Here is a 13,422-nt window from a genome sequence, read left to right as displayed (position 1 = left end):
TGCTACCTGAAGTTGGTTAACAAGCCAGACAAATCCTGCATTGTTCTGTCTATACTGTTCCCTAGAAATGTCACTTCATCCTTGCTGCAGTGGAAGGATCCTTCCAGTGTTGGCTGGGCTGATGCTTGCATCTCAGGTGCTTCAGACTTTCACAGGTACCTCTGCACAGCACTTGGGAGAACATAGGTTCCTCCCAGACATGAGAGTGATGAACCCTGGAGAAATGTCAGGTGCAGAAAATGTTCTGAAACCCTGTGGCTTTGGTGTTGCCTGTGGGAGATTTCTGTCTCTGGCTTGGAGAGAGGACAGCAGAGATCCCAAGCTGAAGCACCACCACGCTGCTGTCAGAAGGTCAGTCACGCTGCCCCTCCTTTTGCCCCTTTGCTTGGAGCATTCCCAGTGCTGCCCTCGACACTGCCTTTGGGAGGCCGCGTGGCAAGTTGCAGCAAGGAACTAACCCAGCTGGGAAGTAATCCTTTATCCTGCCAGGTCTGTTTTCAGCGGGCACAGAAAGGGACCTTCCTTTTCATCCACACCTAGATCAGCTTACAGCAGCAGTGAGATGGCAGTGCTAGACCATTGTCACATGTGCTTTACCAGGCACTACTGTGGGACACTGCCTGAGTCGGCAAGGAAGAGCAAGATGCCCAAACCTGAGACAAGGGGCTGGTTTGTTTACAGCGGTGTTTACCGAGTGTTTTGAAATGGGCCCTTTTGGCTCCGTTGCCTTCAGCAGTCACCTTGGGTCACCAAGAGCAGATACTCCCCGGGGCAGGGAAGTACCTGGTTCTGCTCTGAGTAACTGAGCTGCTCCCAGCTGTCACAGGCAGCAAACCAGCTCAGCAGAAAACAGCTCTCCTCCTTCAGTGGTTCAGTCCTTCAAAGCTTCCCCTTCCATCGGATCCACCGGCTGAAGCACAAAACATTGCATGTCCCTCAGGGTGGAGGAGAAATCCCAGGCCCCTGCTGGATCTGTTTCTATTCTTTGAGGCAGGAATGTTGTCCACATTTTCCCTTAGGTCTGCAAATCTCTTGGGGGCCAAAAGATAATGCTAAAGCCAGGGTGTGGGATCTCTGAGGTCTGAGTATGGTAAAGTCATCAGCGTCTTGCACTTCGGGCTACTGTAGTTCCAGATACAAAGTCCCACTCCAGGGTTTTGTTCTACTCCTGGGACTAGCCTTGCTGCGCCTGATTGTCTCCCTGTTACTCTGCGGTGGTACAGGATGTTCCTGTTCTCGTCGCAGCCTTCACTCGGGCTAACGGACAGGACTTAGTGAGAAGAGTTTTCAGGATGGACATTGGACCATATTGTTGCCACGTTAAATGCATTTAATTCTTTTTTCCTGGGTTGTTCAAGAAATTTGAGTTTTTTCAGTGATGGCGTCTGAGCTTTGCCTAGCAGGGATCTCAGACCAATACTCATGTCACTTATTTTTGTCCTATTCTACAATAAGTTTTGAAGATTTAACCACCCTGTTTTTCTATTTCTTAGGGGGTTTTTTTTGTCCTTGTCAGGACTAAGAAATTATTTCATATTTTTCCTGAGACCCTGTCTGAGCGCATGTCTCCTGTCATCTGCTGTTGTTTCTCTATTAAAATAACATTCTTGCTGGGCGCTGCGTTTATTCGTAGAGCAGTATGGTGCGTGGAGCTTTCCGATGCAGCACACCATAAGATTTTTTTGCAGCCTTTTCTCTCATGCGTGGTGTTGAACTTTTGCATGATTGGTTTATTTGCTCACCAGCACATTTGGTCTGACTTCTCCTGTAGAATCTACACTCTGTTTTCTGGAAGTTTTTGGGAGTACCCTGTATTATCTCAGCAGGACAACAGCACTCTGCAAACCCAAGACTATTCATACCTCTTAATACTAAAATCCAGGCTGCAAGCTATTTTTCAACAGATGCTTTTCAGATTGGTGAACAGTAAATGTAACTGTCTTTAATGGTTTATGGATCAAGTGCTCCGTTCTGCATCTCCTATGGAAGCAAATCCTGCTGGAGCTCAGATACCTCCCAGAACAGCCAGCTTTAAGCCAGAAATCTGTGGGGCTGATTCTCTGAAGTCATGCTTATTGTTGTTTGGTTGTATTAATCTCTAGATCTGCTGCACAGTTTGGTGGCACAGCCTTGCAGTCCTTATTTAGACAGAGTTGCTGGCACACACCTCTAGATAACCTGCTGACAGTTGTCGACAGTGGGATCTGGGTGGAGAAGCCCTCAACGAGCAGAGTGCAGTGCCTCACTTTATAGGATCTGTGCAGACAAAGCATCTCGTACATCCGCCTCCTTCCTCTCTGGCGCAGGTTCTTTCAGGCTGAGGACAGCTGTGCTGGCAAAGGAGAGGGGCTGAGGCCGTTCCAGGGAGAGTCGGGGGGTCAGCGTGTGGTTGACCCAAGAAAAGACTGTGCCAGGCCAAGTGGCTCCTTTTGCCAGCAGGCAGTGCCTCGTCTCGCGTGCGGGATCGGTGTAAACCTGAAGGTTGCTGCTATGACATAGATGTTCTTTCTACCTACCCTGGTCACCGAGTGGAGTCTCGCTGTGCAGAGCAGCCAGCGCTCACTCAGAGTTTCTCCGAGACGAGGGGCTGGAAGGAGAGCAGGAGGAGCCCCTGGGACTTGGCTCCTACAGTTGCGGTGACGTTGTGGGAAGGTGCATGCGAGATTGCGGTGGTAGCTGGTCCAGCTGGGCAGAGCTGTTCCCCAGGGAGTGATGAGCACTGGCTGGTGTGAAACTGTGAGCAATGCCAACGTCTGTTTTGCTTTTTGCAGAGGGGAAAGATAGCATTGGATGCGATCTTCTGCTCAACCCTCCAGGAAGTTCAGACCAGGAGGAAGAGGAGCAAGAAGCAGACAACTTCATGTTTGAGTTCTCAGACAAGCCGCTGCTTCCCAGCTACAACCTCCAAGTGTCAGTCTCTCGGGGGTGAGTATCTTTTCCTGGAGCAGAGAGCATTTGGGTGACATTAATGCTGGGGTGGAGGGGTCGCTCACGGAACAGAGCCCTTGAGCTCGTGAGGATAGCAGCAGTACAAGAAAGCCTTAGGCTGTCCTCCAGGTGAGGGATAGCATGAGATGTTCATATATGGAAAATTCATGCATGTCTGAGAAACTTTGAGAGCCCAAGCTGACTGCGTGCTGAGGAGACAGGCCGTATAGAGTTGCACTTGTGTCCTGTAGATCTCAAAGCAAATGAGATCTCAAAGCAGAGACGCAGAGGAATGGAGCTATTGCAGCTTCCCCAGGAGGAGCAAATTGCTGCTGCTGAGGCAGTAACATGCCTCTTGTGGCACACTCCCCATCATACACCATCTCATAATGAAGCGTTGCACAGGCTCTTTTTTGGAAAAACGTGAGGGTAGAAACCACGCTTTGTAAGCCCCAAGTCAGAGAAGCAAGTGGAAGATGGAATTTGTTTGACTAATTCTCAGAGATCCACCTCTGAGGTGGTCACCTTGGCCTCTTGTTCAGGACACTAGTCAGCAGGCTTTATCCGAACGAGGGCAGGAGTGAACGTCGGGCTGAGCTGAACTGCTGGCTGCGACTGATCAGCTCTCCGGTGACTGTGGAGGAACCTGGAGGGGACACTCGCTCAGATGGGCACTCCCGCAGCGCAGTCGTGCTCAGAGAAGTCCCAGCCTGGGATTCGCTGGCTGATGCCTCGCACGGCACAAGGCCTGTGAAGTCCTTCAGTCCCTGTGTCCTTGGTCTTGTCCCCCGGAGTTAATGAAAACAGGAGAAAGACTGAGGGACTATAGGTGAGGGAGACCTATATGTGGGGGAACCAAGCAAGGAAAGAGCCCTTTGGTTTAAGAAAGGACTTGTTTTAAAACAAAACCGAGGGTAAAGCCAAGAAGGTAGTTGTATTTGTGTTGGCTGCCTGGTGCCTGCTGTTCTGTACCACGGGTGGTCACAGCCCCAGCATCCTATTGACAGACGGCAGCACATCAGCCGTTTCAGCTCCTTGAGGTCAAGAGCAGCTTGTGTATCTTAGGTGGTTATTTTCCTTTAAATTAGGATTAGAGATACTGGGTTGAAGGCAGGGCCTTGCAGGAACACAAGTCAGTGTCTGGCGATGTGCAGCTCTCAGGGTCCCGCTCCTCGTGTTCCTGCAGAGCTCTGGCTGTGTGACGGCAGGGGAGCACTGCTGCAGCGCCTGGGACAGACCGTCCGTCCTCAGTCAGCAGGAGGGTGTAGTTGGGGGTCTCCCCGCGCAATCCGGCTGCATGGCCAGATGCGTTCTGCTGCCGTGTGGTGTCCCTGCGCAGTGCCTGTCAGGAAGCCTCCCTCTCTTCTCCCTCTGTTGTTGCTCCTAGCCCCATTTTTCTCCAGTGATGGTCAGCAGCAGCTTGCGTTGATGGGCTGAGCAGATTGTTTCCCCTCCATCATGGGGAAGGCTAAATCAGGTCACAGCACTGGAGCAGTCCTCCCTTCTCCACCTCCTGTGACACCGTGGCTATTGCATTTGCTTGGACTGCAGGGAGGAGAAAGGCGACTTGGAAGAGGCAGCAACAAAAATGCTACTTTTCTGTTTAGCAAATTTCCATGCCTGCCAATTTCTGCCCATCCAGAGGGACACGTACAGCACCCAGGAGAAATGGCTGGGCGGGCAACGGAGCCTCTGGTGTGGCTTATTGCCGGGTGGGGATGCTGCCGGGACACCTTTTAAGGCGTAACTTTCACGCCCATGTCCTTGCCTCGCTTTGAGTGCTTTAAAAAGATGTCACCTGCAAAGCAGCAATCAGACCCAGGCGCGTCTCTGAGCCTAGGTCCTCCCCCTGCGGAGGAGGACCACGTGGAGAATAGTGCTGGGCCTCACCGGCAGCGCTGCGTGGAGGGGAGGGCTGGCGTGCCGGCAGCTGGGAGGCGGCGAGGTGGGCGACGTGCCTGCGGACCCCTCCGCCCCTAACCTGCCATCCTCTTGCCGTCCTCGCAGGCCCTGCAACTGGTTCCTCTTCTCCGACGTGCTCAAGCGGCTGAAGCTGTCCTCCCGCATATTCCAGGCCCGCTTCCCGCACTTTGAGATCGCCACGCTGCCCAAGGCGGAGTTCCAGCGCCAGGTCTCTCTCAGCCAGGTGCTGGCGCAGGAGGAGGTGCAGGAGAGCCCCGAGCTGGCGCAGGGTGCTGCAGAGACAGTGGAGCTGGTGCACTACGAGCCCGAGCTGCTGCAGCTTCTGGGTTCGGCGGTGGAGTACCAGGCCTGGAGCAGCTGACGGGGACAGATCGCTCTCTGCATCACGAGGCAATAATAAGGACCAACAGGAAGCAGCCCTCTCAGCGCCAGCAGCAGGGACCCGAGTCTTTGGCCAGCCAGTCCTCCTCTCCTCAGGGTCTCCTCCAGCTGGGGAGAGAGGAGCCTTGCCTCCAAGGACTTCCCAGGGTCCCTTCGTGACGAGCAGCGGCGGTTGCGGCCGTCGGCCCCATCCAGCTACGGCGGGAGATGAAGCCCTCTCCACGGGGCTGCGTGAGCCGGAGCTCGTGGGGCAGCAGCGGCTCCAGCTCTGCCGAAGCGAGGGGCGGTGGGTGCCGCTGCCGCTCCCCACCTGACCCCATGGAACTGCGCCTCTCTGTTTGCCCTCCCCCTCCCAACGTCTTCCATAGTATTTATTTAATTAGTATTTAATTTGTAACGTTTCCTTTGGTTTTGCTGAGTCTGTATCACTGTGATGGTGAGCTCCGGGCTAGGGGATAAGGGCTTCCTCCGGCCCCTCTCCAACGCTCCCCGAGGCCGGCGCTCCCCCTGGAACAGCCAGCCCCTGAGCTGCAGACCCGGGGGGTCACGGCCCTCGAGGGCCGGGCTCTAGCACCTCGGCCGAGAGCCTGGGGACAGTCACTTCCCTTAGCTTTGGAGCTGGCTTCTGCTGAAGGCGCTCACCCGCCGGCCGAGAGCCAGCCCCGCCGCTCCATCCTCTCACCGGGCTCCTTCCCCCATCTCATTCGTGCTGCTGCTCCCACTCCCCGGCGGCTGTCCCACGGGCAGCGCAGCCCGCGGCCCCCAAGCGCGCCCCACGCTTCCCGGCAGCTTGTCCCCCCACCCCGGGGTCTCTCGCCACCGCAGAAGCCCCTTCCTTGCCCTGCGCGGTGTCTGCTCGGCCTGGCCCCGCTCCCGCACCCCTCCTGCGTCACCAGGAGCAGTTCTCTGGGAGAGAGCGGGCACGGCGCCCGCCGCCCGGGCGCGGGGCAGGGCTGCTCCGCTCCCGGGAGATGGTACAGTTTTATTGTACAGGTGCTAACAGGACTGAGGACGGGACAATCTGGGTTTTTCTGGCTCTCCCCTGCTCCGCAGCGGGAGCGTTGGCTGGGTTTTTTCGTTGGTTCGTTTTTTCTTTGTGTTGTGTTTCTTCCCAGCCAGGGCAGGTGTTACCCCTTCCCCTTGGACCCCCTGCCGCCAGCCTCCCCTCCGGGGGGCCGGGCAGCACCTTGTTTAAGCCGAGGGTTTTTTGCCTTTGGGTGTGTATTCTGGTTGCTCTTTCTGATTTCTGTTTTATTATAACCAGCAACAGGCTGTGGTGTCAAAAACACTGATGTACAGAAAAAACCTGCATCAGGCCCCCTGTCTCCTGCCTTTCCTTCCTTGTCCCGTGTCTGATGCCTGCTGCGGGCAGGGTTCCTTGCGCGGTGGCCCGAGCCCGGGGGTCAGCAAGGGGAGACAGCGAGGCTGCCTGCCCCGAGCGGCCCAGGGCAGCGCCGGGGCCGGGCACGGGGCTGGCGCGGGCTGCGGTGCCTCAGCAGGCAGCCGTGTCCTTTTGCACCGTGGAGCGGGGGGACATCGTCGAGCCACGGAAGCTGTTGGGGAGACTCTGCTGCTCCTCGCAGCGCACGCATGCCCACTTCGGGACTCACGCTGGTAACGGAAGCTCTGCGGCCAAGCCCAGCGGTGCCCAAACGCCACCGCTGATGGCCGGTGGGGCTGTGTCCAGCCCCAGGGCCCGGCAGCCCTGGCCCTGGGGCAGCCGTTCCCAGCCTGGGTTCACCCCTGTGGGAGCAGAGGGGGCGCGTGGGGTTTTTATTTGGTTTTTTTCCTTTGAAACAGGCCTTGGAAAGATCCTTTTTAAACCTGTTTCCCCCAGTCCCCAGCCCAGGTGCCCTCCGGGGGCACAGGGATGCCTCAGCCTCTGCACGTGCCCAGGGTGTACAAAACTGTTCTGCAGAGCAGCTGTAATGCTACGGCGTCATCAGCCGTCCGCTCCTTTCTGGCTCCAGCCATCCCTGGCCCTGCTGCCGTTACGGACCCGTGGCGCCGGGTCGGGGAGGGTTCGGCCGAGGTGCTGGGATGCTGCCGTGGCCTGGGCGGTCGGGGGTGTCCTTCATCCTTCGGAGCTGGCTTTAACCTTCCAAGAAAGAAAGGTCCTTAACTTCGGGGTGGGGCCGTCCTCCTCCTCCTTGCAATGAGCTGAGGCCTTCAGTCAGGCCGACAGAACCCTGGCTGCGGAACGCACCGCACGCTAGCTCCAGCTGACGGAAGCTCGTACCACGTCGTACGAGAAAAACTAATTGGCACAGGAGCGAGGGAAGGAGATTTCCCGAACCCCTGCACGGGGCTGGCTGTGGCTGGGCATGTGCCGGTGCGCCCACGGGCAGGCGGGGCGTGGGGGGTGTGGTGAGGTGGGGGGGTGTGCAGGGGTGCGGTGAGGTGGGGGGGTGTGCAGGGGTGCGGTGCGATGAGGGGGGTGTGCGTGCCCGCAGGCAGCAGCGCTGGGGTGCACGCGCGCAGCCGGCTGTGCAGCGCGGGGCGTGGGGGCCGTGCACACGCAGGGCTGGCCCCCGCCGCAGCGGGAGGTTGTGTGCGCGCCCGCGTGCGTGTGCGCGGCCGGGCCCTGCAGCGACGCGCGGGTGAGCGGGTGTCTGCCTGTCCCCGGGCTCGGCAGCCCAGGTTCGCCCCGGCCCTTTGGGGGGTCCCCACTGTGCTCGCACTCCCCTCGCAGCACCCGTGCCGGGGCTGGCGCTGCTGCGGCCCACGCTGGAGCCGGAGCGGCTGCGTCCGCCTTCCCGGGGCTTGCTGGGGGCAGGAGGGAGACGCAGCTGCACAGAGAACAAGCTCTCGGTCTGGGGCAGGACACGCACTGGTTTGGGTAAAGGGGATTTTTCTACAAGTGGCGGTGAAAGATCAGAGTGTTTGCGTGCCGGACCCAGGAGGTGAAGTGTAAAGGAGCGCTCGCTGCGTGTGGCAGTAGCCACACGGTGGGTAAGTAACAGTGCCTCGTCCCGCCCTTTTATCTGCAAGCATTGCGTTTTAACAGCACAATTAGATTTCTGCCCAGCTTCAAAAAGCCAGCTGGAGGCAAACGGCCATCAAACATTACAGAGCCAAGATCAAAGGCAGAAACAACTGCCAGCAGGCGTGGTGAAGCAGGGAGCATCGGAGGCTTCGCAGGGATGAGGAGGGGGACGTAGCTGGGGTGCCATGCGGAGGAGCCTGCAGCACCCAGGAACTGTCGGCCTGGGGCCTGAGCCGGGGCAGCCAGGGCTGCGGGGTCTGGGGAGGTCACCGAAAGGCAGGGCCGTCCCCAGGCCCCAAGCTGTTCCTGAGCGTCTGCAGGAGATCACAGCCGTCCGCACAAACGGGTCGCTTAAGGAGAGCCGAGGTTAAACCACGGACACTTTTCCAAGGCAGCTCCCTGCTGGTCCTGCAGCCCAGGAGCAGGGGCACAACGGCTGCTGCACCCTCATCCCCCCCAGCCGCTGGCTAGCGTCAACAGCATGGAGACTACCGCAAACATGGGCGCAGGGGCATCGGGGTTACCCCAGGGGTGCTGAATTTTAGGAAGGAAAGATCTGATCTTAAAAGAAGTAAATCACTGCAGAAAGCCAGCGAGACCCAAAATCTTCAAGTCCTTAGAAGTGATGCAGAGAGGCTTTAAGGAGAAGGGAGCAGAGAAGGGGAAGCTGGAGGGCAGGAAACAAGCCGGGGGTTTACAACAAGGCCCACGAAGGTACTGGCACCAATCAGAGCCACCTCAGAAAAATGGACGTCCAAGACCGCAACAGAAGGCTAAAGGAGGAGAAAAGGCAGTGGCGAAACCGAGTAGAAAATGGGCCAAGGTGTTGGCTGGCGAGAGCAGAAAGCTGAAAAACAAAGACTAGATCAGCAGCAGAGATTCAGCGCGGAGAAAGACCATGGCTGAGCAACTCGGTCATTACCTGCCCCTGCCTCGACCGTGGCAGCGTGGAGGATGCCAGCTCAGCTTCTCGCAGTACTGGAGGCAAGGTGGTGCTGGAGCACGGCAAAGGCAAGGAGGAGGAGGAGGAGGAGGGACTGGCCCAGAGCCCCACAGCAGAGCCAGCAAGCTTCCCGAGAGCCCCGCAGGACGCCGCCGGGCTGGTGCCCGAGCGTACTCGGGTCTGATGGAAAACAGCTACTGGTCCAGGGATACAAAACCTGTTTTAATCTCTGCAAGGAAAGCCTTGCCTGGGCATAGCTTCAGGATGAGAGGCACAAGGCACGGGATTGCTTCTGGCAGGTCATTGACATGGCTATAAGAGAAGAGACCAAAGGCAGCAGGAATGCCCTGATGCCGGGACTGGAAGGCAAGCCTTGATTGCGCCCTGCCGGGGAGGGACTCACCAACAGCACTGCACTCGCTGCCGTTGATGGGAGCACCAGAGCAGTGGAGGAGGGTCTTAAAAATGGAGGGGCAAGTTGCTCATGGAGGTGCTCCTACACCCCTCCGCAATGGGGAGGTTCCTCGTGACACCAAGGAGAAGCAGTGCGGTGCAAGCGTTAGGTAAAACAGACCAAATTTACGACAGATCTGAAATGTTCGAATTCCTTGACTTGAATCGAAGAGAGGCGGATGGGAAGGGAGCTTGAGGGGATGCAGCCAGACTGCCGGCTTGGCACCAGCACCAGCCCAGGGCTCTCCCCAGCCACTGCCGGGACACCCCAAGAACAGCGATTGCCTCAAAACACGGGCACCGAGGAGTGAGGCTAGTGGAGGCCCCAGCCGGCCGGGAGCTGGAGGCACGGGCAGAGGCCGAGGGTGTGGGCAGCGGCTGGCCCCAGGCAGAGGGAGGCTCATCCCCCTGTCCCATCCCACGCCGTCCCATCCCGTCCTGGGCCCTCGGCTGCCCGTGTCTGACATTGAGCCACCCCGAGCGCGTCAGGGAGAAAGGCTGCTTCTCCTTTCTCGGGCCGTCTGCTCTCGGGCCGACTCTCCGGGCCGTCCTGCTGCCGCAGCAGGGTGGCTTTCCTGAGCTGGGCCAGGCTGCGCCCGGTGCGGGACAGGCAGCTCCTCTCCAGCTCCTCCAGAGGCTCTGTCTTGGTGGACGCAATGGCCAGATGCTCCGCAACAGCCTCGTGCTGCACCTGCAATGACCTGCCGTTGAGGTAGCCCTTGATGCGTGCCGCCGGCGTTGGTGGGTTGTGCTCTGCTGCTCGTCCCCCGGGCCCTGGCCTCGTGTCGCTGCCCCAGGGAGCTGGCGCGGGGGCCCTGCCGGCAGCGCCGGTGCCCCCACGTGCACAGGGATCAGGCGCGGGCTGAGCTGCGGGGGCCTCGCTGCCGTCGGCCGCCCAGACCTCGTCTGTTCTTGCTGTCAGTGCCACAGCCGTGCTGTGTGCCCGGTCCCGCTGTGCCACCAGCTGCTGGCTGCGTCCTTCACAGCCACAGCGCAGGCCTCCAGCTCTCCTCCCTCGCGGCTCTGCCCCAGTCACCGCGGACGCCCTGAGCGGGTGGGACAAGGTGTTGGTGGCCGGTGGCTGCGGTGCTGAGGGCCGTTGCCCTGCCCCTGGCAGAAGACGCAGAGGGTGCTGCTGGCAGAGGAGGCAGCTTGTGGCAGGTGCCGGCAGCTCCCGGTGGCCGAGCTGCGGGTGCGTGCCTGGGTGCCGCTGCCTGCCTGGGGAGAGGCGGCAAGGCTGGCAGACGGGCTGTCTCCTCCCGCACCACCCTGCTGCGGGGCAGTACCACCCTGTTGCGGGGCAGCACCAGCCCGCGTGCCAGGCTCTCCGTCTGCAAGAGAAGCCGAGGAGAGAGGCTTCGTGACTGTGGCCCTTGCCCCCGCGCCCCGGCTGGAAGAGCTCCTGCGGCCGGGCTCCCCTGCCAGCCCCCAAAGCAGGACTCGCCCCACGGGCGGCTGCCGCCCTGCTCCCAGAGCCACCTCGGAAGAGGGCTGGTCCCCCCGCGGCCCACGGCCACTCCCGGGAGCACCCCGGCATGCCTGGGCACGGCCCGGGGGGCTCAGCTTGCTATGGGGGCCGGGCGCGCCTGTCCCCTCCCGCACCTCCCGCCCGCCCATCGGCGGCTCCTGGGGTCGGGAGGACGTTGGGCCTCGTCTCCCTCGGGCTCCCTACCTGCGCACGGCGGCTCCCAGCGCCCTGCGAGCTCTCTGGGCAGGGGAGCCATGGCAGCCTGTCCCCATGGAGGGACGAGGCCTGGCTCCGGCTGCCCTGCCACGCTGCCTGCGGCTGCCTGAGGCCCACCTGCGGGCAGGAGGAGGAGGAGGAGGCACTGGATGGAGGCCGCTGCCTTGGCGCAGCGGCCCCCGCAGTGCCGGCAAGGCCGGCCCTGGCACCGAGGCAGCTCCGTGCGGCCCCATCCCAGCACCGGCCTCTCCCTCCTGCCCCGTCCCTCACTTGGCGCCTCTTCTGCAGGCCCGGCAGCCTGTTGCCGGGCTGGGCACCGGCGTTCGCCTCCTCGTCCACGGGCATCTTCGGCATCCTCTGCCGCAGACCCGCCACGGGTAGATGCTGCCTCCTCCGGGAGCGGCTCTCCTGGGAGCGGGCGCCCCAGGGCTCTCCCTCAAATGCCCCCACGGTCGCCGCGGGGACCCCCGTCACAATGGCCTCTGGGCATTTGTGCCCGGCCCGGGGCAGCCCCTGCTCTCCCCTCACAGAGGCCCCAACACGTCCCCCATGCCCCCCGTGCCAGCGGCCCCTGCACAGCCCGGCCCCGAGTGCATTCGGCCGCTCTGGGTGCCCCCGCCCCGGGCCTCGTCCCCAGGCGCTGCTCCCACCCCAGGCCCCCGCCTAGAGAAGCCATGGGAGGCCCACAGGCCCCGTCACGGCCTTGGGCATCTCCACAGCGACCGCCAGGGCTCTGTGAGGGGGGTGGCACCACGCCCAGAGGCCATTGGGCATGCCGGGGTGCTGCCAAGGGTCGCCGTGAGCTTTGGGGGGAGCAGCCCTCTGCCCAGGCGGCTCTGGAAGGCCCCTCAGGGGCTGCTCTTCTTCGGTGCCTTTCGCCCGAGGTGTAGCCTCAAGGCTGTGCCTCTGCAGGTGCTCATGGGGGGGAAGGAGGACAGGGAGAGGATGGGGCCAGACCCTTCCAGAGGTATCCGTCTGGGTGAGAAGCAGTTTCAATTAGCGCTTAAGGAGAATGTTTTCCTTGTGGCGGTGGATCGAGGTTGTGGGATCACCGTGTTTGCATTTACTCAAACTCTGATGGGACAGGGCCCCGAGTCTGGTCAAAGGGTTTTGTTAAACTCCGTATGAAGTGGGCAGCACAGATCCCTCGTTCCTGTTCCTCCCGATTCGAGAGGCCCGTGCACGCAGGGCCCAGCCCCTCTCCTTCTGCCGCAGCAGACCCTGGCCCATCCTTTCCACCCAGGGCTCAGGAGATTCTCTGCCTTCGCAGCCACGGACCCCGACCTAGGAAGTAGCTGGGGACAGGGAGGGAAGCCGAGGCTACGCACGCCCTCACGCTACACTACAGCTTCCCAAACGCGAGCTTCAGAGCTGGTTTCCAGCAAGATGAAATTGTTCTCCCTTTGCTCCATTTTTACTCGTGAGCGTCGCATGCCAGCCGTACGCAGAACAGACAAGAGCACAAGGTGATTTCCCATCCCCAAATATGAATCAAGAGCTCTGTCCGTGTTCCTGCACAACTCGATGCTCCAACCCCAGGCCCACCTCCCTGTCCCTCTGCTGCAGCTCTGGAGGACACAAGGCCATCACTCGGGGCAGCGGCAGGGACCCCAGCGCTCAGTGCCTCGGAGGCTGCAGGGGAGGATGGAGCAGGGTCACCCGTCTACTTCCCGCTTCCAATTCTGCTTCTGGAAACACTGCCAGCTTTTCACTCAATTCCTCCAGCGCTTGCCTATGCAAGAGGAGCAGGAGAATCAGAATCTCTTGCACGTAACCGCTGCCATCAGGGTCAGTGTTTTCCCCACAACAGGGAATATTCCTCAAGAGAGATGAGAAATTTTAGTAGCAGTCAGGGGACAGCCAACTCCCTGGCTCCAGGGAGACAGCTCACCTAGCGCAGCCCTCGGCAGCCTTTTATAAGAGAAGGACCATGCAGGCGGAGCATGACCTGCCACGGCGCAGCTGGGATTAAGACTCTGCCACCGGGGCGAGATCCCAGGCTCGCCTCCCGACACATCGAATGGAAGCACACGCTCTCACCGGCTCCAAGCCTGGACTGTGATTCCTGGGGTCCAAGCTCAGTCGTGATTCTCTAACGGATTCTCCCTCCCTGCAACAGCAATC

General features: G+C 60.2%; 1 protein-coding gene across 1 annotated transcript in view; it reads left to right on the top strand.

Annotated features, from left to right (window-relative positions):
- The window catches only part of BCORL1 (BCL6 corepressor like 1), a 29,595-nt gene extending 23,962 nt beyond the window's left edge, over window positions 1–5,633 (top strand). Inside the window, exons 13-14 of the mRNA XM_072877318.1 lie at window positions 2,772–2,925; window positions 4,936–5,633. Of these exons, the coding sequence (XP_072733419.1) occupies window positions 2,772–2,925; window positions 4,936–5,212 (431 nt within the window). The 3' untranslated portion in view covers window positions 5,213–5,633. The remainder of the gene's footprint in view (window positions 1–2,771; window positions 2,926–4,935) is intronic.
- Window positions 5,634–13,422: the final 7,789 nt, after the last annotated feature.

The sequence above is a fragment of the Ciconia boyciana genome, chromosome 12 (assembly GCF_034638445.1).
Source record: "Ciconia boyciana chromosome 12, ASM3463844v1, whole genome shotgun sequence".
Lineage (NCBI taxonomy): Eukaryota > Metazoa > Chordata > Aves > Ciconiiformes > Ciconiidae > Ciconia > Ciconia boyciana.
This window is presented reverse-complemented; position numbering and strand designations above follow the sequence as displayed.